This window comes from Helianthus annuus, chromosome 12 (genome assembly GCF_002127325.2).
Source record: "Helianthus annuus cultivar XRQ/B chromosome 12, HanXRQr2.0-SUNRISE, whole genome shotgun sequence".
NCBI lineage: Eukaryota > Viridiplantae > Streptophyta > Magnoliopsida > Asterales > Asteraceae > Helianthus > Helianthus annuus.
The window spans coordinates 138,787,531-138,813,447 of NC_035444.2; the positions used below are offsets into that span (position 1 = coordinate 138,787,531).

The window sequence follows — 25,917 nt, forward strand, 5'->3', positions numbered from 1 at the left end:
GGAGTGTAAGCCACATATTAAAGAGTTTTGCTTGAGGACAAGCAAAGATTCAAGTGTGGGGGTATTTGATGTGTGTAAAATGCAACATATAAATTACATCAAATGAGGCATAAAACTAACCCTTTTTAAGTACTAATGTTGGAAAAAGTGTGCTTTTGTCTTCCTTTTGTATTTTCAGGGTTAAAAGAGCTTAAATGAACAAAAGAAGCAAAAATGAACCAGATCCAACATAAATACAAAGAAAAGGAAGAAACGTGGCATGCCCGACTCCTCGACAACATCTCCCAAAGCAAAAACAAGAAGAAAGCTGAGCATGGGGCTGTGCCCAGCTGAGCATGGGGCTGTGCCCAGCTGAACACGGGGTGTGCCCAGCTCAGCACGAGGCGTGTCTAGCTCAACACGGGGCCGTGCTCAGCGAGCACGGGGCAGTGTCCAGGATGGTCAGCCCTGGCACAAAAGACAAAGTGGTAGAAGCTTCTATTGCCCACCACGGGGCCGTGCCCAGCGGACACGGGGGCGTGGTCAGAGTGCTGCAGGTGCATTTATTGTAATTGCGAATTACAATTAATGAAGAGAGAGAGTGTCAGATGGGAACGGGGCCGTGTCCAGCGGACACGGGGCCGTGCCCAGGCTTCTGTTCAGCCTATAAATAGGAGTGCTTGGTTTCATTGCAACTCATCCCTTGGCACACCACCTCTCTCACACTTCATCCACCACCCACCACCACCATAACACCATCTTCCACCACCATCATCCATTGTCCATCATAGAGTGTGTGAGTCGTCTCGGGATCCAAGATTGATCGTAAGAGTTCTTGACAATCAAGGCCATGTTTGCCTAAGTCTCTTACATCACTTGGTGAAGACAAGTGTTTAGTATAATACTTTTTATTTTTAATCTTTTCCACTTTTTATTTGGTTTTGTATTAATGACTTTAATAACTAGTTGCTTATGTTGAAGGTGATCTTTCCTTATCGTTTGTCCGTGGTGTCTTGGCATTATTTTACTGTCTATATAAAATAAAAGATTTTCACCATTCATATCTCCACGGTCTATATGGAGGTATGTTGGCTACCTGGTCGGGGGTTAAGGGAACGGTTTGGTAAAGGTCTTGCCCTTGTTCAGCGTTTAGAGGTCCTGCAAGGGACCTGGGTCAAATTTAGTAGGATCTCCTTCAATGCCCATAGGTATTGGATGGCGGGGATCCAAACTCTTTGACCCCCTCATAAGTTAACTACTATTAATACTATAACCCGGCTATTTAGGACTGTATCCCTGCTGACTCAGACTACTTAGTCGAGGGTAACGTCACCGCCAAAAGCGGGGCCTACCATAATTTGCATTAATAACTTAATTCTTTATCTTCCAATAATCCAACCCTTTAGGATTGTATCCTTGCTGACTCAAACTACTGGGTTGAGGGTAACGTCGCCTTCAAAAGAGGGGCCTACTACAATAACTAAGATAATCTCTTAAACAAGTGCAAAAGTGCGAAAATAATCAAAGGTTATACTAATACACGAGTCGGATCCAAGTGATTCATCTTGTCTATCTGTTTTTGTTTTTATTTTATTTTTCAGCATTTAGTTAGTTTTTTATTTTCTTAGTTTAAAAACCTTTTCTAACTTTTTGATTTGATTAGACGTTGAGGATAAACCGGTACTAAAAGCTCTTGTGTCCTTGGACGACCTCGGTATCTTACCAACACTATACTACGTCCACGATGGGTGCACTTGCCCATATGTGTGTTTAGTGTTAGTAAATATCGTGTTTTATAAATTTAAAACTTGGCTAAAAGTGTAAAAAGGGTTTAAAATATACATAAAAAATATAACACACTTCACGCACATCAAGTTTTTGGCGCCGTTGCCGGGGACACAAGGATTTTAAGAAAGCTTAAAATCGACGGACTAATCAGTTTTTCAAAGCCTTTTTAAAACACGTGCACATTTTTCTGCATTTTAGTTTAGTTTGCATTTACAGTAGCCTGAACACGGGGCCGTGCTCACTGAACACGCCCCCGTGCTGCATATTTTTTAGTTAGATACCCAGATACAGAGTCTGAACACGGGGCCGTGTTCACCAGACACGGGGCCGTGTCCAGCCTTCTGTTTCCGTCTTTGTTTTTGTTTTCTGGTCCCGAGACTCAGTTGTGGTCTGCTGAGTGATTCTTATGGATCAATACTCAGGAGGTTACAACTACACCTATGAAGAGGATGATTATATGAGAGACTATTGCACTAATTGTGGAAACCCGCACTCGGTACAATATTGTAACTTGTTTCAACCATCAATTCATACAACCATTATGAGGAGCCCAGGTACGAGCCATCAACTTCATACACATCCTATGAAGACCCAAGGTATGAACCTTCTCCCTCATACTCATATTTTGATGAACCAAAGTATGAGCCTTCATACTCATACTTTTGGGTAAAGGGTTACCCCGGTGATTCTATATATTCACAACCAAAAAAGAACAAGTGGAGTAGTGAGCCTACACCAGTTCAATCATGAGACATGCCCCATGAAAGTAAAACCAGGAAACAAAACCAAAAAAAAAAAAAAAAACCGAAAAAACAACCGGACATAAACTCCTAGACACTCATCTAGACAGAACCGAAACTACAAAGAACTAATTAGCCTCCGTCATCTTTCGTTTCGGTTGCAATATCCCAATCCCCAAGCAGCTTCCGCACCCTAGCATTGTTCTTTAGCTTAGCTCCCATCAACTTGTATCTCACAGTTTTCAGAATAGCATCCTTCACCATTTCTGGTGGACGCAATTGGTTTCTGAATAGTCTTGCATTCCGCTCTTGCCAAATAGTATACGCAGCAGCCGCAACTAGAAGCTTCGCGACATAAATCTCCACTTTTTTTGACCGAATACGAGCACATAACCACTCGGTGATATCCGCCCATCTCGAACACACGGCCTCCATTCCCACTTTACCCCTAATCATATTCCAAACTTCATCCGAAAATTTACATTCAAAGAATAGATGATGATGAGAATCATAGTTCTCATAGCACAATAGACAGCACATCATATTCATGTTTTTCCGCCTTGAGAGATCCCACTGCAGAATCTTGTCTTGAGTAAGAAGCTTTCTCTTCATAATCAGCCACATCATAAACGCGTGCCTAGGGATACATTGAGCAAACCAAACAATACCACTCCAATCAACCTCTGATTCTCTATGCCGAACCGAGTGCCATACGGCTGACGAAGAGAAATCCTGACAGTCGTTCCCATCTTTCCATAGCAATGGTCAGATTTTGACGGGTCTAAGCGAAAGTGATCCAGCTGAATAAGAACAGGGAAAAGATCCCTCCATGCGACAGGCCAATTCCAAGTATCGTTAGAGAAAATATTGAAAACAGTGTCATCTAACCGAAAATCAGCATCCGTAATAGTCCTTGGTGACAGGAAATCACCAAGAGGACCTAAATCACTCCAAAAATCAAACCAAGCTGATGTATTGCGGCCATTACCCACATCGGACCAAACGTGTTTCCGAATAATATGCCTCAACTGAATAAGTTTCCTCCATGACCAAGTAGAATTTGAAGTAGCTTTGCAAACCCAGAAGTGCTTTCCTTTAAGCCGATAAGAATGAACCCACTTGACCCAAAGGGAATCCCGCTTCATCACAATACTCCAAATATGAGACGCCATCAGGGCTGTATTCATGTCCCCAATACGTCTAATGCCTAAACCACCTTCATACTTAGGAGTACAAACCACTTTCCACGAAACTTTAGCTTTACCTCTATTGAATGACACATCTTGAGACCATAAGAAATTTCTCATTCTAGCTTCAAGCTCCTTAACAACCCGCACAGGAAGCAAAAACACTGAGGACCAATAAATATGCATTGAAGAGAGAACTGAGATAATCAGTTGAAGCCGCCCCGCAAACGATAATAATTTATTCTTCCAGTGCATAATACGTTTCTCTAATTTTTCCACAAGCACACGGCAATCATTGTACCTAAGCGTAGAGGAAATAAGAGGGACACCCAAATACTTGACCGGTAACTTACCTTCCACAAAAGGCATAATGTCCAGAATCTCCTGTTTAACATGATCTTTCACATTACAAAAGAAGACCGTACTTTTCTGGTTGTTAGGCACTAGGCCCGACATCTTAGAAAATTTTGAAAGAGAGGCCATAATACAATTGGCCGAGTTCACTTCCCCTATAGCAAAAAGGAACAGATCATCCGCGAAGCAAAGATTTATAATCTGCTGTTTATCACATCTGTTATGAAATTTGAAAGAGGAATCTATCCGAACAGAGTGCTGAAGAATACCCGTCAACACCTCCATGACAAGAGTGAAAAGATAAGGAGAGATAGGATCCCCTTGCCTTAACCCCCGTTTACCTCTGAAAAACCCATGAACCATGCCGTTAACACAAACCGAAAATGAAGTAGAGGAAACACACATCATGATCCACTTCACCATGTTATCGTTAAAACCAAACCCACGAAGCACACTTTTCAGAAACCTCCAGTCCACCGTATCGTATGCTTTCTGAATATCAACCTTAAACGCACATCTTGGAGGCCCCACATTTCGATGATAGTTATGCATTAACTCTTGCGTTAATAAGATGTTATCCGAAATTTTCCTGCCCGGGACAAAGGCCGATTGATTTATGCTAACAATCTCATTCAAACCTCCCTTTATCCTATCAGCAATTATCTTGCTGATACACTTGTACAGAACGTTACAACAAGCAATCGGGCGAAAATCAGTAACAACCATAGGCGTTGACACTTTTGGAATAAGAACTATAAGCGTATGATTCAGCTCCCGAAGCAAATTACCAGTATCAAAAAAATCTTTAATAGCATTAACGATATCATTACCAACTAGCGGCCAAGCATTCTTGAAAAACGCAGCCGTAAAACCATCCGGTCCCGGAGCTTTATCATTGCCAATGGAGAACATCGCCTTTTTAACTTCCTCCTCCGTAACCGGCCGAACCATACTCGTAGCAATATTGTGGGATAAAACTTTCGGAAATAAATCTGGAGTTGGTTGTAACGAGATATCATCTTTGTTGCCAAAAAATTTCTCATAATGTTGGACAAAGGCTTTAAACACATTATCACCTTCATAGAGATTCCCTTGAGTATCTTTAATGATATCGATCCTACTACAATGATTTCGAATTTTCAAAGAGGAATGAAAAAAAGCCGTATTCATGTCACCCGCACTCAGCCAATCTACCTTAGCTTTTTGTTTCAGAAAACGCTCTTCATCCAACAGAGCATCTTGAAGATCACGGCTAGCCGAAGCTTCCTCGATTCGCAAATCAGCATTATGCGGCTCTAGGTCAATCTTTTGCTGAATAGCATCTAACTTCAAACGGATAATTTCAACTTTCTTGTGGAGATTACCCTGTTTAAACAGCAACGAACGAAGAGGGTGTTTAAGAGACTTTAATTTCTTGACAACTCGAAATTGGTGAACCCCATCAACATTAATTATCCAATGTTTATTAACAATCTCCAAAAATTCTGGTTTAAAAACCAGAAAATTAGCAAACTTAAACGGCCTTGGTTTGAGTTTCAACGCTTCCGGAATAGACAAGATACAAGGGCAGTGGTCCGAAAGTCTATAGGGCTTGAACATGGCAACCGAGTTCGGGTATTCAGTAAGAAACGGAGTATTTCCCATTACCTGATCGATTTTCTTTAGTAATCCCACACCTTTTTTAGGTTTTTGGCTCCACGTAAAATGAATACCTGAACGATTAATATCAACCACTTCAATGTCATCAACACATTCCTGAAAATCCCTCATACCAATCGAAATGGATGAAGAACCCATCGAATTATCCTCTATGTTAAGAGCCGAGTTAAAATCACCCATAATACACCATGGCCGATCCGCAACAAAAACCTTATGCATAGACAGAAGATGCCATAACTCCCTCCGCGTAACATAATAATTATCGGCATAAACAATAGAACAGAAAAGCACTCTCTTATCCAATTTAAACACAAGCTGTAAATGCATAACCTGAGGAGATTGAGCAACGATCATAACATCAAAAATAGCTGGATTCCACCCAATGATTATCCTTGTGCCTTTGTTACAGCACCCGCCATTTGAAGTCCAATCCCAAGAACGAAACACAGCTTTACACACATTGCCCAACTTACCGACATCCACATGAGACTCTAGAATAGCACACAAGCTCAAATTGAAATCCTTGACTGCCTGCCGAACCTCCATTTGTTTGAGAGGGCGGTTCAACCCCCTTATGTTCCATGCAGCGATACTAACCATTGGTAACTTTCGGAGAAGGAGTGCTTGCCCCTTTGTGGTTCTTTATATTCCGAGTACCATCCATTATAAACCCATCCATTTCATCATAAATTTCCTCCACATCGTCATCATCCGAATCCCCATCATTCAAGTCCGATTGCCTTTTACTAGGCCCAGATTCGTCCTCCACCTCATTAAGCACATCAAACGGATTCGCTGACCGAAAAGAATTAGTATTGGAAGTACCATCCCTACCGTTCTGAGACTTAGGTTTATTAGAATCTCCTTTTGGCTTTTGCCCCACCGGACGATATTCAAATTTAGGCTTCTGTGTATTCACGGGTATCCCAGTTTTCTTAGCCGCTTTCTTCCCATAAACACCTGTGTATCCCTCCTGATCCACAACAGGAGTCTTTTTACCTTGCGGGTTCTTTGGAACATTCCGATTTTGCACCTGATACATGTTATTAGTCTTTCTCACAGGAAGTTTTGGGCAAGTCTCGGACGTATGGCCAAAGACACAACATGAAGCACATCGATGCGGGTTCCATTCATACTCCACATACATCGTTTCTTTGGTAAAACCCTCTCCTTCAAGTTCAGGTATCGCCATTGTAATTTCCTCTCGCAAGTCTCTATCAGCTGAAACTTCAATCAACGCTCTAGCGTAGCTACTACGACCCCATGAGTCCATACACATTGACGTGGTAAACGAGTCCAACATCTTTGGTTCGCCAATAGTTGTTGCAATCAAGCTGAGACCATCCTCCGTGTATGCCGCAATAGGAACTTCGTGAATTTTAACCCACACTTGCACTTTCGTTACCTCTTTCTTTTCGAGTTTAGTATTTGGAGTCCAATAATTAAGAAACAAAGGCTGAGAACGTATAATCCATGGCCCATCCTGAAGAACATTCGACATTCCAGCCTCATCTCTAAACTTGAAAAAGAAAAAACCATTTGCGTTCATCATAGTTTTTTGTAACCCATATTTTTTCCAATTCATCCGTACAAAGTAGTCAACCACTGGGAAGGCAACTCGATCCCCCAAAAAGTACCCATAAAGGGTGTTAGCCAACTTATCCTGGACCATACGTACAGATTCTCTCGGTAACACAACATCACAACCCTCCTTATTAACAGAACTAGCAAGCGACCGAAAATTCACTTTCTTCCCATTATTTGCACTTACCGACTCAGCATATGACAAGGGCTTGACAACAGCCCCAGTATCCTTATTAGCCATCTTGGAAGATTCACCATTGGAGAAATTTTCAACCGGTTTGGAAATACTCATCAGCCCATCCAAAACCGATGCATTGGACGTAGAAAACATACCTCTTCTCGGAATTAAAGGATTGCCTTCAATGTTAGTAACTCGTAACCCGATCCCACGAATAGGTGCTGTTCCAGGTGTCGGCAACTCCTCACCAACAGGTTCATTCATACTATCAGCTCCCTCTACGTTGATCGGTTTATTAGCAAAACAAATATGCGGGTCAGGCGGCTTACCGCGGTCATGCAGGACACTAGCAGTAGTGTCACCAGACTTGGAATGAACATCCATAGCAAATCAAAACAACTCTCACGTGAAACCCGAAACTTAAACAACCATGCACTCGAAAACCCAAAACCCTAACGCCGCAACAAACGAAAGCAGGAACAAACGATAAACCCTAATTCTTAGAACCCTAGAATCAGTCTGCCACCCTTAACCGATTAAGTTGGAGTTATCAATCTAGCTAAATTAAACTCAGTTAACCGCAATCAACAACAACCAACGTAATAGATCAAGGATTCAACACTGATACCTAAGGCGGCGATTAAATCAACAGAAAAGAATAAAACCCTAATTTAGATCGATCACTATTGCTAACGAGTTCGTTATAGAGTATTGAAAGGATCAAAACTCTAATCACAGACTGTTATACATCAGATCACGAAGAAAATTCAGGTTTCAAGAAGAACACGAAAATCGCCATAGGAGAGAGAGCATTAGGGTTTTGTAAAGAAGAACACTGGACGTCTCTTGGGGATGGTAGATCAACATCAGCTTTTCATACTCATACTTTGAGGAGTCAAGATATGAACCACCACCTTCATACACTTATTATGAGGAACCATGGCGTGAACAACCCACCTCATATGAGTACTATGAAGAACAAAGTTTCGACCCTTATCCATCATATACTTACAATGAAGAACAATGGTGTGAACCATCTACTTCACATGGGTACTATGAGGAGCCAAGGATCAAACAACCGGATTCAAGCTTTGAGGATCCCAATTCTTTCTCTCTCACCGAAGTGACCAATAGGATATTAGAACACATTAAAACTATCGAACGTTGCATAAAAGAATCTCGCGCAAGGGAAGAGGAGTCCCACGCAAGAGAAGAATTAAATTTTAATAATAACGTAGAGATAGTTGAAAATGTAAAAATGGAAGAACAAGAAAGTGAAAAACCGACACATGAGTTAAACAACGAAAAAGGTGAGGCCGATAATGTTAAAATTCAAGAAGAGTCTAATTTTAAAGAAATTAATCTCTTGTCACCTTCTTTCGAAAATCATTGTTTAGTAACCCCTCATGCCACGTTTTTAAAAGAGTTAAGCACGAACACTAAAATTAAAGAAATGGTAAGTGTTAAGTTAGCTAATGATCAAACCTCGCTAATAAAAGAAGATCCTTTTGAAATTAACATCACACCGGTTCCATGTTTCTTTCAAAATTCCTTTATTAGTAATATCACCATTGATAAAGATCTTTGTGTTAACATAATGCCTAACTATATTTTTGAAAAATTAAGTATTAGTGATTTTTCTCCACTTGAAATACCCATTTTTCTATCTATTCGGAAAGTAATAAAATCAATCGGTGTAGTTGAGGATATCTTGGTTCAAACAAATCAAATGGTAATCCCAACCGACTTTGTCATCCTTGATGACGCTCCTCTAGTGTTGGGACGGCCTTTTGTAAAAACTCATGAAGCTTTGAAAAACCGGAAGTACAATAATCTACCTCTTCAATTAGGGGCATTCAAAAGGAGCATAGATCTTGAGCGCTCAATGAAATATCCTTTTGGCAATAATGACCCCCTAATTGAAGATGAGCCAGAACCACCCGATAAGGAGGGTCTAGCCAAGGACCCTTATAAACGTGGCGCACCACGGAGGCATTCCGCGGAACTATCCTTAGTTTTAGATTAGTTTAACTTTTATGCTTTCTAGTTTAGTTTTAATTTGCAGGAATAAAACACACTCAGGATGGTGATGGATACTAAGGGAAGCTTGAACCAACACCCCATGCACAAAAACAGAGCCTCTCGACAATTTTTCTTCATTACAGCAAGTTCAGCACGGGGTCATGCTCAACCCAACACGCCCCCGTGCCCAAAAATCTGCATAAATGCCCAGTTCAGGTACCTGGACACGGGGTCGTGCTCATTGAACACGCCCCCGTGCCCAGCCTTCTGTTTACTTTTGGTACTGGCAGTCTGGACACAGGGCCGTGCTCAGCCAACACCACCCCGTGTTCAGCTACCCAGTACTATAAAATCTTGTTTTTAACCCACTTTTACACATTTTAATCAACCGAAAAACTTATTTTTGGGACACATTGAGAACAATGTGTAATTTAAGTGTGGGGGGATGCTAAAACCTTGAATTTTGCAAGTCCTAATTACAAGCCTTACACAAAACTCTATTTGAACCGCTAATCACCCCAAATTTTTTTCAAAAACTTGTCGTTTTTTTTTACTTGTCTTGGTTTAATTTGGGAATAACAAGTTCTAAAAAAGGTTAGATTTTTACAAATTTACAACCGATAGCGTCGTGATAAAAAGAACCAACATAAGAAAATTATGAAAAGACATGACAAATCTAGTTAAAATTTAATTATATATACTTGATCACATTATAAACCCATTCCCACAATAAGTGAGTTTTGAGCCTTTATTGAGCATACAAATACATATCTTTAGATTAAATGCTCATTTTTCATTTCTTGTGTGAATAGCCGTTTGGTTTATTACAACTCTAGAACTTGCCACGACGATACATTCCCGGTCCTTACCAACTTAAACCCGAGTAAGTAAATGATGGAGGCATTAGGACTAACCCCTTTTTACTTCTACACCATTATTTTTCTTTTTTTTACCACCTACCCAAAATCCCCCTAGTTAACCCCTTTGAGCCTAAACCTTTTCATTTCTTAACCCAATACAAACACCCTTTTTCCCACCAAAACCCCTTTTTCATTTTAAACCCTTTATTTTAGTAACAAAGCGCGGTTTTTCTTATGACTTCCTTATCAAAAAAAAAAAAAGAAAGAGAGAAAAATGATGATAATAATGAAGCCAAAAGAAATAAACAAACAAGGTTATCAAAAAGAACTTTGTTTGAAAAAAATTGCTTCATTAAAAAGTCAAAAAAAATAAAGTCTTACGAAAACCGACGCTTTTTACGCCTTTCGCCCTTTTCTACTAACCACTAACCCAACCACCTACCTTTAACCCCAGCCTAACCCTTCCCCCAAAAAAGTCCTCTTGATATTTACAAAGGTATATAGTTAAAAAGGAGGAGGATTGATTGCTTGGCAAGCTTATGGTAGGAGTAAGTTCCATGCCGCTCTCGAGTGATTCACTAAAAATACACCTTCGGCCGAGTGTTGAGTGATCCCCCGTGAGGTATGTGAACTTGTATATAAATGAAATTTTAAAGAGGCATGTTATGCCCAAATAAGTAATTTCTCTTATGAAACGTTCTAAATAAATCATAACGAATAGGACTGTAAATAGTATAAAAATAAAACCCAATAAAGATCTTGGATTCCCGACACTCAAAGACAAGCCCAAAACCTTCTCTTCTACCCATTCCATTTGGGAGTGTAAGCCACATATTAAAGAGTTTTGCTTGAGGACAAGCAAAGATTCAAGTGTGGGGGTATTTGATGTGTGTAAAATGCAACATATAAATTACATCAAATGAGGCATAAAACTAACCCTTTTTAAGTACTAATGTTGGAAAAAGTGTGCTTTTGTCTTCCTTTTGTATTTTCAGGGTTAAAAGAGCTTAAATGAACAAAAGAAGCAAAAATGAAGCCAGATCCAACATAAATACAAAGAAAAGGAAGAAACGTGGCATGCCCGACTCCTCGACAACATCTCCCAAAGCAAAAACAAGAAGAAAGCTGAGCATGGGGCTGTGCCCAGCTGAGCATGGGGCTGTGCCCAGCTGAACATGGGGTGTGCCCAGCTCAGCACGAGGTGTGTCCAGCTCAACACGGGGCCGTGCTCAGCGAGCACGGGGCAGTGTCCAGGATGGTCAGCCCTGGCACAAAAGACAAAGTGGTAGAAGGTTCTATTGCCCACCACGGGGCCGTGCCCAGCGGACACGGGGGCGTGGTCAGAGTGCTGTAGGTGCATTTATTGTAATTGCGAATTACAATTAATGAAGAGAGAGAGTGTCAGACGGGCACGGGGCCGTGTCCAGTGGACACGGGGCCATGCCCAGGCTTCTGTTCAGCCTATAAATAGGAGTGCTTGGTTTCATTGCAACTCATCCCTTGGCACACCACCTCTCTCACACTTCATCCACCACCCACCACCACCATAACACCATCATCCACCACCATCATCCATTGTCCATCATAGAGTGTGTGAGTCGTCTCGGGATCCAAGATTGATCGTAAGAGTTCTTGATAATCAAGGCCATGTTTGCCTAAGTCTCTTACATCACTTGTTGAAGACAAGTGTTTAGTATAATACTTTTTATTTTTAATCTTTTGCACTTTTTATTTGGTTTTGTATTAATGACTTTAATAACTAGTTGCTTATGTTGAAGGTGATCTTTCCTTATCGTTTGTCTGTGGTGTCTTGGCATTATTTTACTGTCTATATAAAATAAAAGATTTTCACCATTCATATCTCCATGGTCTATATGGAGGTATGTTGGCTAGCTGGTCGGGGGTTAAGGGAACAGTTTGGTAAGGGTCTTGCCCTTGTTCAGCGTTTAGAGGTCCTGCAAGGGACCTGGGTCAAATTTAGTAGGATCTCCTTCAATGCCCATAGGTATTGGATGGCGGGGATCCAAACTCTTTGACCCCCTCATAAGTTAACTACTATTAATACTATAACCCGGCTATTTAGGACTGTATCCCTGCTAACTCAGACTACTTAGTCGAGGGTAACGTCACCGCCAAAAGCAGGGCCTACCATAATTTGCATTAATAACTTAACTCATTATCTTCCAATAATCCAACCCTTTAGGATTGTATCCTTGCTGACTCAAACTACTGGGTTGAGGGTAACGTCGCCTTCAAAAGAGGGGCCTACTACAATAACTAAGATAATCTCTTAAACAAGTGCAAAAGTGCGAAAATAATCAAAGGTTATACTAATACACGAGTCGGATCCAAGTGATTCATCTTGTCTATCTGTTTTTATTTTTATTTTATTTTTCAGCATTTAGTTAGTTTTTTATTTTCTTAGTTTAAAAACCTTTTCTAACTTTTTGATTTGATTAGACGTTGAGGATAAACCGGTACTAAAAGCTCTTCTGTCCTTGGACGACCTCGGTATCTTACCAACACTATACTACGTCCACGATGGGTGCACTTGCCCATATGTGTGTTTAGTGTTAGTAAATATCGTGTTTTATAAATTTAAAACTTGGCTAAAAGTGTAAAAAGGGCTTAAAATATACATCAAAAATATAACACACTTCACGCACATCAATTCCCAACGAAACAAGTGTGTTTTGTCGAGTTATTAAACTGCACAGTAAACTCAGCTAAGTCTGTTAAGGATTAACTAGGTTAGTCATGTACTGTTAAATGTAAAGTATGGTTGCATGAGCCTGTATAACTGATAAATGCTATGTGTTAGTTGTTACCTACATGACGTGATGATCTTGACTGTTAGTCAAACTTTGTGAATGTCAACTAATTGTGTGTACGTGCCAAATATAGGCCTTGATTGATTGATTGTGAGCACATAGTTAGCATACCGAGCAAACCAAGGTGAGTTCACACTTCTAAGGCATGGGATTCCTGGTGGGTTGGGAATGGGATTGAATAACTACAACAGAACTTGTACATTTACCACTAGTAGACTACTTACCACCGTCCTCGGATTGGGAAGGATGCCTGCGCTAAACCTACTTACTCGATACGTACCGCTGTCCTCGGATTGGGAAGGGCACTTACGTAAAACCTACGTAATCTCATACACACCACTGTCCTCGGATTGGGAAGGGCACTTACGTAAAACCTACGTAATCTAATACTTACCACTGTCCTCGGATTGGGAAGGACACCTATAGATACAACTAGTCTAGTAATATACAACATGGGAAGCCCCCACCTACTATGGATATGTTTGGGAAACAGGGTAAACTGGTAATTCACATGGGAAGCCCCCACTAAATATCGTAAAGGATTGGTTAACACATGATTATGAAACAAACTTACGATTTTTAGAAGCGAACTCAATAACTGAATAATCAACTGTGAACTCGCTCAACTTTGTTGTTGACTCGTTGTTACATGCCTTGCAGGTCGATAGGTACTCATGGAGCTTGCACAGGGAGGCGCGGTCGTTGTGGGACATGGATAGTGGATGCCATGTTAAAAACATTAGGACGTTTCGAACTTAATACTTATGTTGGGTTTTCACATTTATGCTTCCGCTAAACACTTAACTATGTTTTGTTTTGAACACCTTTTGTATTAATGGGTTAAACTTTTGGGTAAAGGGTTATCCCGGTGATTCTATATATTCACAACCAAAAAACACAAGTAGTGTAGAGAGCCTACACTAGTTCAATCATAGGACATGCCCTATGAAAGTGAAAACCAGAAACAAACAAAACAAACGACAACCAAACAATCGGACGACCACTAGGCTACAAACCCAGACTCAACATGAACAAACTACAAAAGATCATCAACCGCCATCATCGTGCACATCCGAATCTTCAATATCCCACGCCCTTAACAGCTTACGAACATTTTCACATTTCTTCAACTTTGCTCCAATCAGCTTGTACCTCACTTGTTGAATAATGGTTTCACTTAAAGATTCCGGGGGCCTCACCTGGTTCCTAAATAATCTAGCATTCTGCTACTGCCAAATGTAGTAAGCTGTAGCCGCCACAATCAGCTTAGCGACGTAAACAGACGCCAATTTTGAATTGGACCGATCAAGTAACCAGTTAACAATGTCATCCCATTTAGCATGCACCGAACCCATACCCGCTTTTTGTCTAACCAGCAGCCACACTTGCATCGAGAATTTGCATTCAAAAAACAAATGAGTATGAGAGTCATGGTTAGCATAGCATAACAAACAGCACATCATATTTATATTTTTCCTGCGCGAGAAATCCCAACTCAAAATCTTATCTTGAGTAAGCAGCTTCCTTCTCATGATAAGCCATAATAAAAAAGCATGTCGCGGAATACACTGACCAAACCACACAATACGGCACCAATCCACCTCCACAGCATGATACCGAATCGAGTCCCACACTCTAGACGACGAGAACACATGTTTTTGATCTCCTTGACGCCACAATACTTTATCAGACTTATTCGGCTGCAAAGAAATACTATCAAGTTGAATAAGAACCGGGTACAAATCCCGCCACGCAACCGGCCAGTTCCAAGACGTATCGGAATAGACATCAGACACCTTCAACTCCATATTAAATCCCGCGTTAGCAATCATTCTGGGGGGAAGATACTGATCCAGCGGCCCTAACTCACTCCAATTATCGTGCCAAGCAGAAGTAGCCGAACCATTCCCAATATCAGACCAGAAAAACTTCCTAACAATCGGCCGAAGCTGAAGAAGCTTTCTCCAAGACCAACAGCAGGAAGCCGGAACTTTACAAACCCAAAAACTCTTACCTCTCAACCTATAAGAGTGAACCCACTCAACCCAGACGGAATAACGCCTCGAGAGAATGCTCCAAACATGATTTGTCATAAGGGCTACATTAACATCACTGAGCCGACGAATACCTAAACCACCCTCAAACTTAGGAACACACACCGTTTTCCAAGAAACCTTGGAGCGGCCTTTTTGAAACGCACTATCATGAGACCATAAAAAATTCCGCATCAAAGCCTCCAGCTTTTGAATCACCCGGTTCGGCAAAATAAACACAGAAGACCAACTTTATTTATTACTTACAATGTTCAATATGATTGGTGGCTTAATCCTGGTCAGTCACGCCTCCAAGCGGTGTTACTCCGCGTGTTGATTTTGGGGGTGTGACAGCTTCGTCCGCGAAGCATGAGCCTCCGATATAACTGCAAGAGCTGCTAGACAAAGGAAACTAAGGACATGACACCCTTAGTTAAGGGCACAAAGAGAAAGTTGACAGCTTCCATTTTGCATAAATTCCAGAGAATTGGATATCAAGGAGTGGTATTCTTTGCCAAGGATTGATGACATGAACAGACCAATCGTCAGGTTATAGATACCATTCGAAAATCGACTTGAGGACATGATGTCCTCAACTGTGAATACAAGATGGAAATATCCCTAAAACGACCTTTGGGACTCGCTTCGAGCATTACGAGTTCCTTGTCATACCATTTGGCTTAACACATGCATCGACAATATTCATGGACATCATGAATCGAACGTGTAAGCCATACCTGGATAGATCATGATTTTATCTATTGACTACATTCTTATATGGCCAACGACCAAGGAAGGTCGTGAGCAACAACTGCAATTTACCTTGCAACTCTTAAAAAAAGAACAGTTATGTGCTATGATGACGAAAAGCGGATTTCGAATTCGCAAAGTGAGAATTTTAAGATACATGGTGGATAAAAACGAGATTCATGCCAACCCTGCAATCAAGAGCTAAGGAGTTAGAGTTGCAATTATGTAACGCTCCTCGACAAAGTCTCGATTGCACGTCGATGCAACGAGATCCCGACATTGCATACGCGCCACGTTGATTAAGAGATCATGAGAAGAAGCCTTGATCTAGACACAGTAATTGCGCGCCGCGAATTTGATGTCATTACCGGAAAGAAAACGCTGCACGACTTTTACTGACCACAAAGGTTGCAGCACACCATTGATCGTAAGAACTTGAATATTAACGCAGATGGACTAAGCTACTGAACGATGCAGACTGTATGGACATGAAACATGCTTGTGTGACAAACTTTGATGAAAAGTTGGAACACTCACTCGCCCTTAATGGAGTTTTCCTACAACAGTATTTATCACATCGCTGTTTAAACCGCTTCGTGTAAAGCTTTAGATAGAACATAATAAGACGATCCCCGTCGTGTTGAACGGAGACCAGCGATAAACAATCTACTGGCCCGAATTGGTCCAGGAAAAACTAGAGGCAAGATCGTTCAGATATGTGATCATATCAAGACAGCCCGCAGAGTACAGAAAGATTGAGCCGTCGAGCGGCAGAAATCGTAGGAATTTTAAATAAACTGTATGACTTTAATGGGAGCCTCGCCTAGAGAAGGCGTGGTATGATTTGGAAAACGTAAAGGTTGGACCCCGATGTAGGGATCGGAACCATTGCTCACAAGATAAAACTTTCAGAAAAAGATCAGTAGTGATCGCGACACATTCCATGTGTCTAGTCTTTAAAGGAGTCTGACTCAAGGAACAGTCATTGTTCCCACAAATAAGATTCACGTCAATGACAAATGATAAAATTACTATAGAACCTGTTAAGGTTGCGGACCAAAAGTCCACGGGGTATAGAGAAGACATAATTGAATTACTTGAGTACGATAGAATTCATAATATGACCCAGAGTACATGGGAACATAAAGACAAATCTTGAACCTAAGTGACCACATTTGATTCACAACTCCCCTGCGACCGATGACATCGCTTGAATTTCGGGACGAAATTCTTTTAACGGGGGGAGACTGTGACAACCGTCACTTTTCCGTACATTCCATACACTAATTGAACAGTAATATGTGCTTAAAAAATTGTGCATGATCTAGTTTACAAGACAAATGAATTTTTTATTACCGTTATATACATACAATGGCATTTCATGTTGCAAGACTTTATTCGTTGCTACATGCAACACGAGATAGTTCTAATGATACACAGAACAGAATTGGCACCATTATCAGACAAACTAAAAATGCTGACTAAGTTCAGTACATAGACAGACAGTATTTTGAGGCCTAGTATGAGCCAGAGATGATGTATTACACTAGTATAGTGTGTAGGGAAGTAAGGACCACAAACTGCATGCCTAAGTGATAGATAAAGTGCCGGAAAGTGCCTAAAACCCACATAAAGTGCAGAATTCTGCACAAATCAGCAAAAATTCAGCATTTAACAAGATTATTGCATGCAAACTATGGCAAAATGGTCCTGTTTGCTTTCCTAAGTGTCGGGAATTAAAAGTGTCACAAAAGTTACATAAAGGACACTATACGGTATAACTTGACATTTTAACGAATTGGTATCTAACCGAACAACCGGACATTACTCGGAACACCAAAATATTGTTAAAAACATTGTTTTACTTTTTCTGAGCTAGTTATGGTTCCCGAACACTTTAACATACTACATATTGCATTCTACACACTAAACACTAGACTTTTACCTTAACCTTCCACTAATTAACCTACTTACCATTTGAAGTTACAAATTACCCCCCTCCCCCATATAATTTACGGCCCACTTATGGTGGCCCCACCACAAGATTCATCTAATCTTGCTAAATCTTCCAAAATATTCATCGGGATTTGATTAGGATCTTGGTTGTACTATGGGAGACACTTTAACCAATGGATACTAAAGATTAGGGAGTTATAAGAGACCATCTTCATCACATCATCACTTCACAACATTTCCTCTCCCTCTCCTTCTTGTCCACGGTCGTAAACCCCCTCACCACCACCACCATTTTCGATTTTCATTCACCCACTCCAAGGTCATCACAAGGTGCAACAAGGTGATTAAGAAGGTGTGGAACTCTTGGATCATCAAGGACCTTCTTTACAAGCTTTTATCCACTTCATCTCCACCATTGTTCTTCCCTAGCTTGAAGCTAGTAGTAAGATCTTTATTAACTCTTGTTACTTCATGCTTTTTGTAATACCCATAAATTTAAAATCATTATTCTAGAAATAAAAAGAATAATAGTAAATATAAACCACTAGAAAACCCTAATTAAGACACCCAAGCATGTCAATCAAGCAGGTAGGTAGGCATGTCAATCAAGCAAGTAGGTAGGCATGTCAAGCAGGTAGGTAGGCATGTCAAGCAGATAGGTAGGCATGTCAATCAAGCAGGTAGGTAGGCATGTCAAGCAGGTAGGTAGGCATGTCAATCAAGCAGGTAGGTAGGCATGTCAATCAAGCAGGTAGGTAGGCATGTCAAGCAGGTAGGTAGGCATGTCAAGCAGGTAGGTAGGCATGTCAATCAAGCAGGTAGGTAGGCATGTCAAGCAAGTAGGTAGGCATGTCAAGCAGGTAGGTAGGCATGTCCCAAAAATTAGTATAAATAGAGGACATTGGGACTTGATATGGGAAGTTGAAACGACGCTCATAAGTTCTGTGTACGTCGAGTTATAGTTAAATCAGTCCACAACACACACTAATTCACGAAGTGCTGCCGCAATCAGGGTAATAACTCGATCGCTATTACGATTCATTGTCCGATCGATCAATATATCCAATGGATGTTTAAGTGCTGCCCACATTAGGATTATACTTTGTCGTTCGTCGTTAATTCGATGGATGAGTTTAAGTATCGTACTTTGTCATTCGTCGTTAATTCGATGGATGAGTTTAAGTATCGTACTTTGTCGTTCGTCGTTAATTCGATGGATGTTTAAGTATCGCACTTTGTCGTTCGTTGTGAGAATTTGATCTCGTGAGTTATCGTAAATGCTGTATTAAGTTACTAACCTAGTTTGTGTGCATGTCATTTAAATTAGGTTAAAAGATTAATCAGTAGTCTAAACTCTGCCCTTATAAATCTAAAAGATTAGCACAAGGTAGCTTCACTTTGGAGTTATTAAGGTACGGATCCTTACCCCACTCTTTATTGCTTCATATTCAAATTGTTATAAAACCACTAAATTACTATATCTGTTAAAAACTCCTCACGTCTTTGATTATCGATTCATTTGACAGTTCGTTCGATTCCTATCCTAATCATTTGATTTAGCTTTCATGTCATGCGATAGTATTATGTTATACTCATTATCTCATGTTCCAATATATGTTCCGTTTTGTTATGAAAATAAGTTTTATAAGTTATGTGAATAAGACCATTTGTACTCTGATACCCTGAGTATCGCTTCTCGTGGAGTGTCCCACGAGCATGTTGTTGCGGCATCGACATCATGTGCTCCATCTGTGACGGAGAGATCAGTTCACAGCGTCTCTTAAGTACAAGTGTGGTACATAAGACTATTAGGAGGCGTATGGATCGATCCTAGGATTTAAGTATAAGGAGGTGGATAACGGGTATGCCAATTCGCCATCTCATGTGATAATTATGCAGGAGTAGCTACCTGTGTATTGTCACGTTTTAAGTTTGCTCATGGGTACATCCGTAAGATATAATTATGAAATTATGTTCTTGCACCGTATCATTTTCGCATAAAGTTCCATCCGGATAAGATTTCATATAAAGCGTTATTTGTTATTTGAGCCTAAAATTCCGTACTGAGCATTCGGCTCATTCCGTAAATTTTTTGTATATACAGGTCCACAGATTATTTTGGGAGGGGAAAAGAGAGAAGAATAAAGCCTAGGAATGAATCTGAAGATGTTAGTTAATTAAGATGAATGTCTCCGCTTGTATATTAATCTTAATTTTAATGGTCGTGTGGTTGTATCCTTATCAAATAAATAAATGGAATTATGACTTTTGGTTATGTTACCGTTATTGTGACACGTCAGCCCTTCCGGGTTGGGGTGTTACAGCTATGGTATCAGAGAAAAGGCTCTTTCCTGTAGAAAACTTGAAGATAATAATTAAGACCTGTGAGGAATGGGTAGATATCTATGATAGGATTCAACTTGATCTCTTATTTGGTTTAACTCCTATGTCTATTCTTATAGATGTCTATGTAGGAAATATCAGTACTAATAGTCACTCTAAGTATCTGTAAGTCTCTATTGACTTTTCGTACGGTAAGATATTTTATTAAGATACGTTATAAAAGGACAATAAGGGCACATATATAAGGTAATTGACAAGTATAGTCATGACCTTAGTTATGAATTTCAGATACACATGTGTGGTTAGGAGATTCTGGTTATATAAGTTAGTAACTCTGCTATAAAAGTTTCGTTTCTGTTACTTATGCGATAGGTTATATTCTTATTTGAAGAATTTCGAGGACGAAATTTCTTTTAAGGGGGTAATAGTTGTAATACCCATAAATTTAAAATCATTATTCTAGAAATAAAAAAGAATAATAGTAAATATAAACCACTAGAAAACCCTAATTAAGACACCCAAGCATGTCAATCAAGCAGGTAGGTAGGCATGTCAATCAAGCAAGTAGGTAGGCATGTCAAGCAGGTAGGTAGGCATGTCAAGCAGATAGGTAGGCATGTCAATCAAGCAGGTAGGTAGGCATGTCAAGCAGGTAGGTAGGCATGTCAATCAAGCAGGTAGGTAGGCATGTCAATCAAGCAGGTAGGTAGGCATGTCAAGCAGGTAGGTAGGCATGTCAAGCAGGTAGGTAGGCATGTCAATCAAGCAGGTAGGTAGGCATGTCAAGCAAGTAGGTAGGCATGTCAAGCAGGTAGGTAGGCATGTCCCAAAAATTAGTATAAATAGAGGACATTGGGACTTGATATGGGAAGTTGAAACGACGCTCATAAGTTCTGTGTACGTCGAGTTATAGTTAAATCAGTCCACAACACACACTAATTCACGAAGTGCTGCCGCAGTCAGGGTAATAACTCGATCGCTATTACGATTCATTGTCCGATCGATCAATATATCCAATGGATGTTTAAGTGCTGCCCACATTAGGATTATACTTTGTCGTTCGTCGTTAATTCGATGGATGAGTTTAAGTATCGTACTTTGTCATTCGTCGTTAATTCGATGGATGAGTTTAAGTATCGTACTTTGTCGTTCGTCGTTAATTCGATGGATGTTTAAGTATCGCACTTTGTCGTTCGTTGTGAGAATTTGATCTCGTGAGTTATCGTAAATGCTGTATTAAGTTACTAACCTAGTTTGTGTGCATGTTATTTAAATTAGGTTAAAAGATTAATCAGTAGTCTAAACTCTGCCCATATAAATCTAAAAGATTAGCACAAGGTAGCTTCACTTTGGAGTTATTAAGGTACGGATCCTTACCCCACTCTTTATTGCTTCATATTCAAATTGTTATAAAACCACTAAATTACTATATCTGTTAAAAACTCCTCACGTCTTTGATTATCGATTCATTTGACAGTCCGTTCGATTCCTATCCTAATCATTTGATTTAGCTTTCATGTCATGCGATAGTATTATGTTATACTCATTATCGCATGTTCCAATATATGTTCCGTTTTGTTATGAAAATAAGTTTTATAAGTCATGTGAATAAGACCATTTGTACTCTGATACCCTGAGTATCGCTTCTCGTGGAGTGTCCCACGAGCATGTTGTTGCGGCATCGACATCATGTGCTCCATCCGTGACAGAGAGATCAGTTCACGGCGTCTCTTAAGTACAAGTGTGGTACATAAGACTATTAGGAGGCGTATGGATCGATCCTAGGATTTAAGTATAAGGAGGTGGATAACGGGTATGCCAATTCGCCATCTCATGTGATAATTATGCAGGAGTAGCTACCTATGTATTGTCACGTTTTAAGTTTGCTCATGGGTACATCCGTAAGATATAATTATGAAATTATGTTCTTGTATCGTATTATTTTCGCATAAAGTTCCATCCGGATAAGATTTCATATAAAGCGTTATTTGTTATTTGAGCCTAAAATTCCGTACTGAGCATTCGGCTCATTCCGTAATTTTTTTGTATATACAGGTCCACGGATTATTTTGGGAGGGGAAAAGAGAGAAGAATAAAGCCTAGGAATAAATCTGAAGATGTTAGTTAATTAAGATGAATGTCTCCGCTTGTATATTAATCTTAATTTTAATGGTCGTGTGGTTGTATCCTTATCAAATAAATAAACGGAATTATGACTTTTGGTTATGTTACCGTTATTGTGACACGTCAGCCCTTCCGGGTTGGGGTGTTACATTTTTAGTGGTTAAAAGATATATTGTGATGAAAATCATAAGAACACTAAAAGACTTGAACTTGAATCTTGAACATAAAGCTCTACATATGATGAAACCTTGTTGTTATGATGTTGTTTAGTGTATAGATGATGTTTGCTTGTTGATTACTAGAGATATTGATGTTGATCATTACATGGAACTTGCTATATTATGATTAAAAACATGATTTAGCAAGTTAGGAGATGATTATGTGTTTACATAAGATAATCATATTCTAGTAAAGACATGAACTTGAACATAAAATAATTTCTTGTAAAATGACAAACAAAGTGAACTATTAAACTTGTGAATAATTTTCCAAGAAAACCAAATTTAAAAAGATGATTTTTGAAAGGTCATGGTTTTTATTAAACCCACACTATTTTTAGTGACAAAATAAGTGTAGGAATACTTTTGAAACAAGAAGGTTTAATAAATAAACATCTTTGTAAAATATGTTTACAAGTTGTAAACATCTAAAATCTTCAAGAATGAAGTTTACCAAGTAGTAAATATATTTTGGAGGGTAACTAAGGCTACTAAACACTTTACCAAGTTACTACGCATTTTTGTGAAAGATCAAGTTCATGTTGTATTGTAAATTGAATAGTCTTTGCACTTGGTAAGTGTAAGATGATTAGTGATTTGTTGTTGATTGTTTGAATGATTTTTGAAAAGAAAATGATATGCGAAATAGCATGGACACCTCCATTTACAAAGGAAACTATGGCGAAATTTTCTAAAAATTCTGTCACACCCCTCCAAGACCCCACCCCGCCTTGGAGGCGTGACATGCCCAGGATCATAGCCACCAATCATATTGAACAAACATGTAGTTTATTTATAAAAACCAACCACAATACAATTGGTGTCAAAACATAGTTTGAGTTTATAGCGGAAGCAAAACATAAGTTTAATATAAGTTCTCCCACAATGACCACGCCTCCCAGTGCAAGCTCCTTAAGCTAGGGACCTAACAACCTGCAAGGCATGTAACAACGAGTCAACAACAAAGTTGAGTGAATTCACGGTTGGTTCACTGGCTTACTAGCCCGTATCGCGGTCTCCCAGACATGTGTGCGAAGGTTAGTATCCGTATAACGTCGCATCGCATATAATTACATCGCGGCCCTCCAGGCATGTGTGCGAAGATTAGTGGAGTGGCATCCTACCTCTGGAGGATGGCCGTGCCTTGTAGAAAGTTTGTGAACTCACCTTTGCTTTTGCTTTGCTCGGTTTGCTTATCTTCCTTGATTGTAAGGGTATGGGATAGAGTTTAGCCTACTGATAAGCCTAATAATCTAATGCACACTAAATTAGGTAAATAATCAATACAGTATTTACGACAATTCACGAGATTAAACCCTCACAACGATTAACAAAGTGCAATACTTAACAATTCAGCGGATTCACAACGAATAACAGAGCATAGTCCGAATTCGAATAGCACTCAAATATTCAAGTCGAAATCACGACGAATCAATAAAGTATCAGCTCAATTTGAGCAGCACTTAATCATACGTTGGATAGTTTCAATCGATCGGACGTTGAATCGTAATAGCGATCGAATTAATACCCTGAATCGTAGCAGCACTTAGTGATTGTGTGTGTTTTTGGACTGTTTCCTCTGTAATTCGACGTACACAGAGAGTTTGTGCGTCGTTGTAACTTCCTCAGGCAAGTCCCAAGGCCTGCTATTTATAGCCGAATTTTGGTCTTGCTTACGGACCGTATGCCATATCCCTTACGGTCCGTAAGGGAAGCAGTCTAATTATAAGGCGGCTAAGTTCGGGACTAGGCTTGCTGACTTGAAAATTTCCACCAATCAAAGTTAAACAACGAGTTTTGAGGATAATTATTAGCTAGGTTTTACCCCCCTTGAGTTTTAAGGGTCCTGATCCTGATTCTGATTGTTATGAAACTTTCAGGGTTTGTGGAGAATCACCTGGGTTTCTCAATTTGGTTTTCCAATTAGACTAATAATAAATAGGACTTTTAGTGAGAGTTGCTACAAATTCCAACACTTAGAAAATATTTTCTAAACAAGTGTTCACAAGAGTGTTTTAAATTATGATTTATAACATAAATTTTGCCATAAATTTTTGTAACAAAAATACAAGTATTGGAAGTTGGTTTTTGTAAATAAAAATGAATAAATATATATTTAGAATATATATTTTATGGTAAAGACACTTGTGTGAATATTTGTATACTTTGTGGAATAAATATATTATTTTAGGGTAAAATACTATAACTTACAAATACCAAGAATTTACAATCCGAAATAATACCAAAAATCACAAGGAATAAATATATAAGTTACACACTTAATATTGCGAATTTGAACGCAAAAACGTAACTTACAAGATATTCCGGAAACTACATTTGTAAGTATATTTTTGGCAAATATTATTTTGGATACAAGAAATGAAACTATGATTTCCGTTATTATTACAAAGTATATCATGTTTTCGACAAAGAGAAAATGTATCATTTTTGGAAGTAAGAATATATTTCCTTGAAGTACATTATTTTTGGGACAAAACAAGTTTAAATATGTTTTCTGAAGTAAGACTTGAAAATATATTTTGGAAACTACAAATACGAGAATACAAATACACATGTATGAAATACTCCCATCCTTGGGAAGGAAATACGAAAATAAATACTTGAAAAGTATTGTAACATTGGATAATGTTAAAGACATAAAGGAAACGAAACTCAAAACATGAATAATAAGGCAAGGCACGACCCGCTCGTCTAATAAACCCTAGCACATTGTAGGTAGTCGCATTTACTGACGAGATTTGAGTTACAAGTACTGAAGACGCAAAACAGTGAGTTCATGCTCCCCCTTTTCTTTAACTGTTTTTGGTTTTATAACTCTCAGGGGTGTAATACATGTTACAAATGCTTAAACGGTATGAAATGCCTATGAAATACTAGATCATGTAAGTATAGACTTAATACTGAAATGCCATTAACACTTAATTAGGGACGAGGGTTAGATCTAACGGGTATGGCCGAACCCCACTCATGGTCACAACTAGTACCAAGTAGTGCTTCGGAGTCCCAGTCGAGGTTAATCGACACAGTCGAGGTTAATCGACACTGTCGAGGGTAATCGACATAGTCAAGGGAAATTGACATAGTCAAGGTAAATTGACACAATCGAGGTTAATCGACATAGTCGAGGAAAATAGACAAGGGTATAAGCCATTACGAGTGCTTCCTATGTCCTCACATGCCTTAAAGTCCTTGTAAAACATTCATGTTCATTCACGCTTTTCATACCTGTTTACAAAGGAGTCCTTCTGATGATCTAAATTCAACCGAGTCTGGATGAAACAGAATCCGGA

General features: G+C 39.5%; 1 protein-coding gene across 1 annotated transcript; it reads right to left on the minus strand.

Annotated features, from left to right (window-relative positions):
• Positions 1-2,639: 2,639 nt before the first annotated feature.
• On the minus strand, positions 2,640-3,119 carry LOC110893381. Its single transcript, XM_022140492.1, has one exon. The coding sequence runs from the start codon at positions 3,117-3,119 to the stop codon at positions 2,640-2,642; it is 480 nt and encodes a 159-aa protein (XP_021996184.1).
• Positions 3,120-25,917: the final 22,798 nt, after the last annotated feature.

Coding starts and splice junctions, on each gene's coding strand:
- LOC110893381 (XM_022140492.1), bottom strand. CDS start 3,119: ATGAAGAGAAAGCTTCTTACTCAAGACAAGATTCTGCAGTGGGATCTC.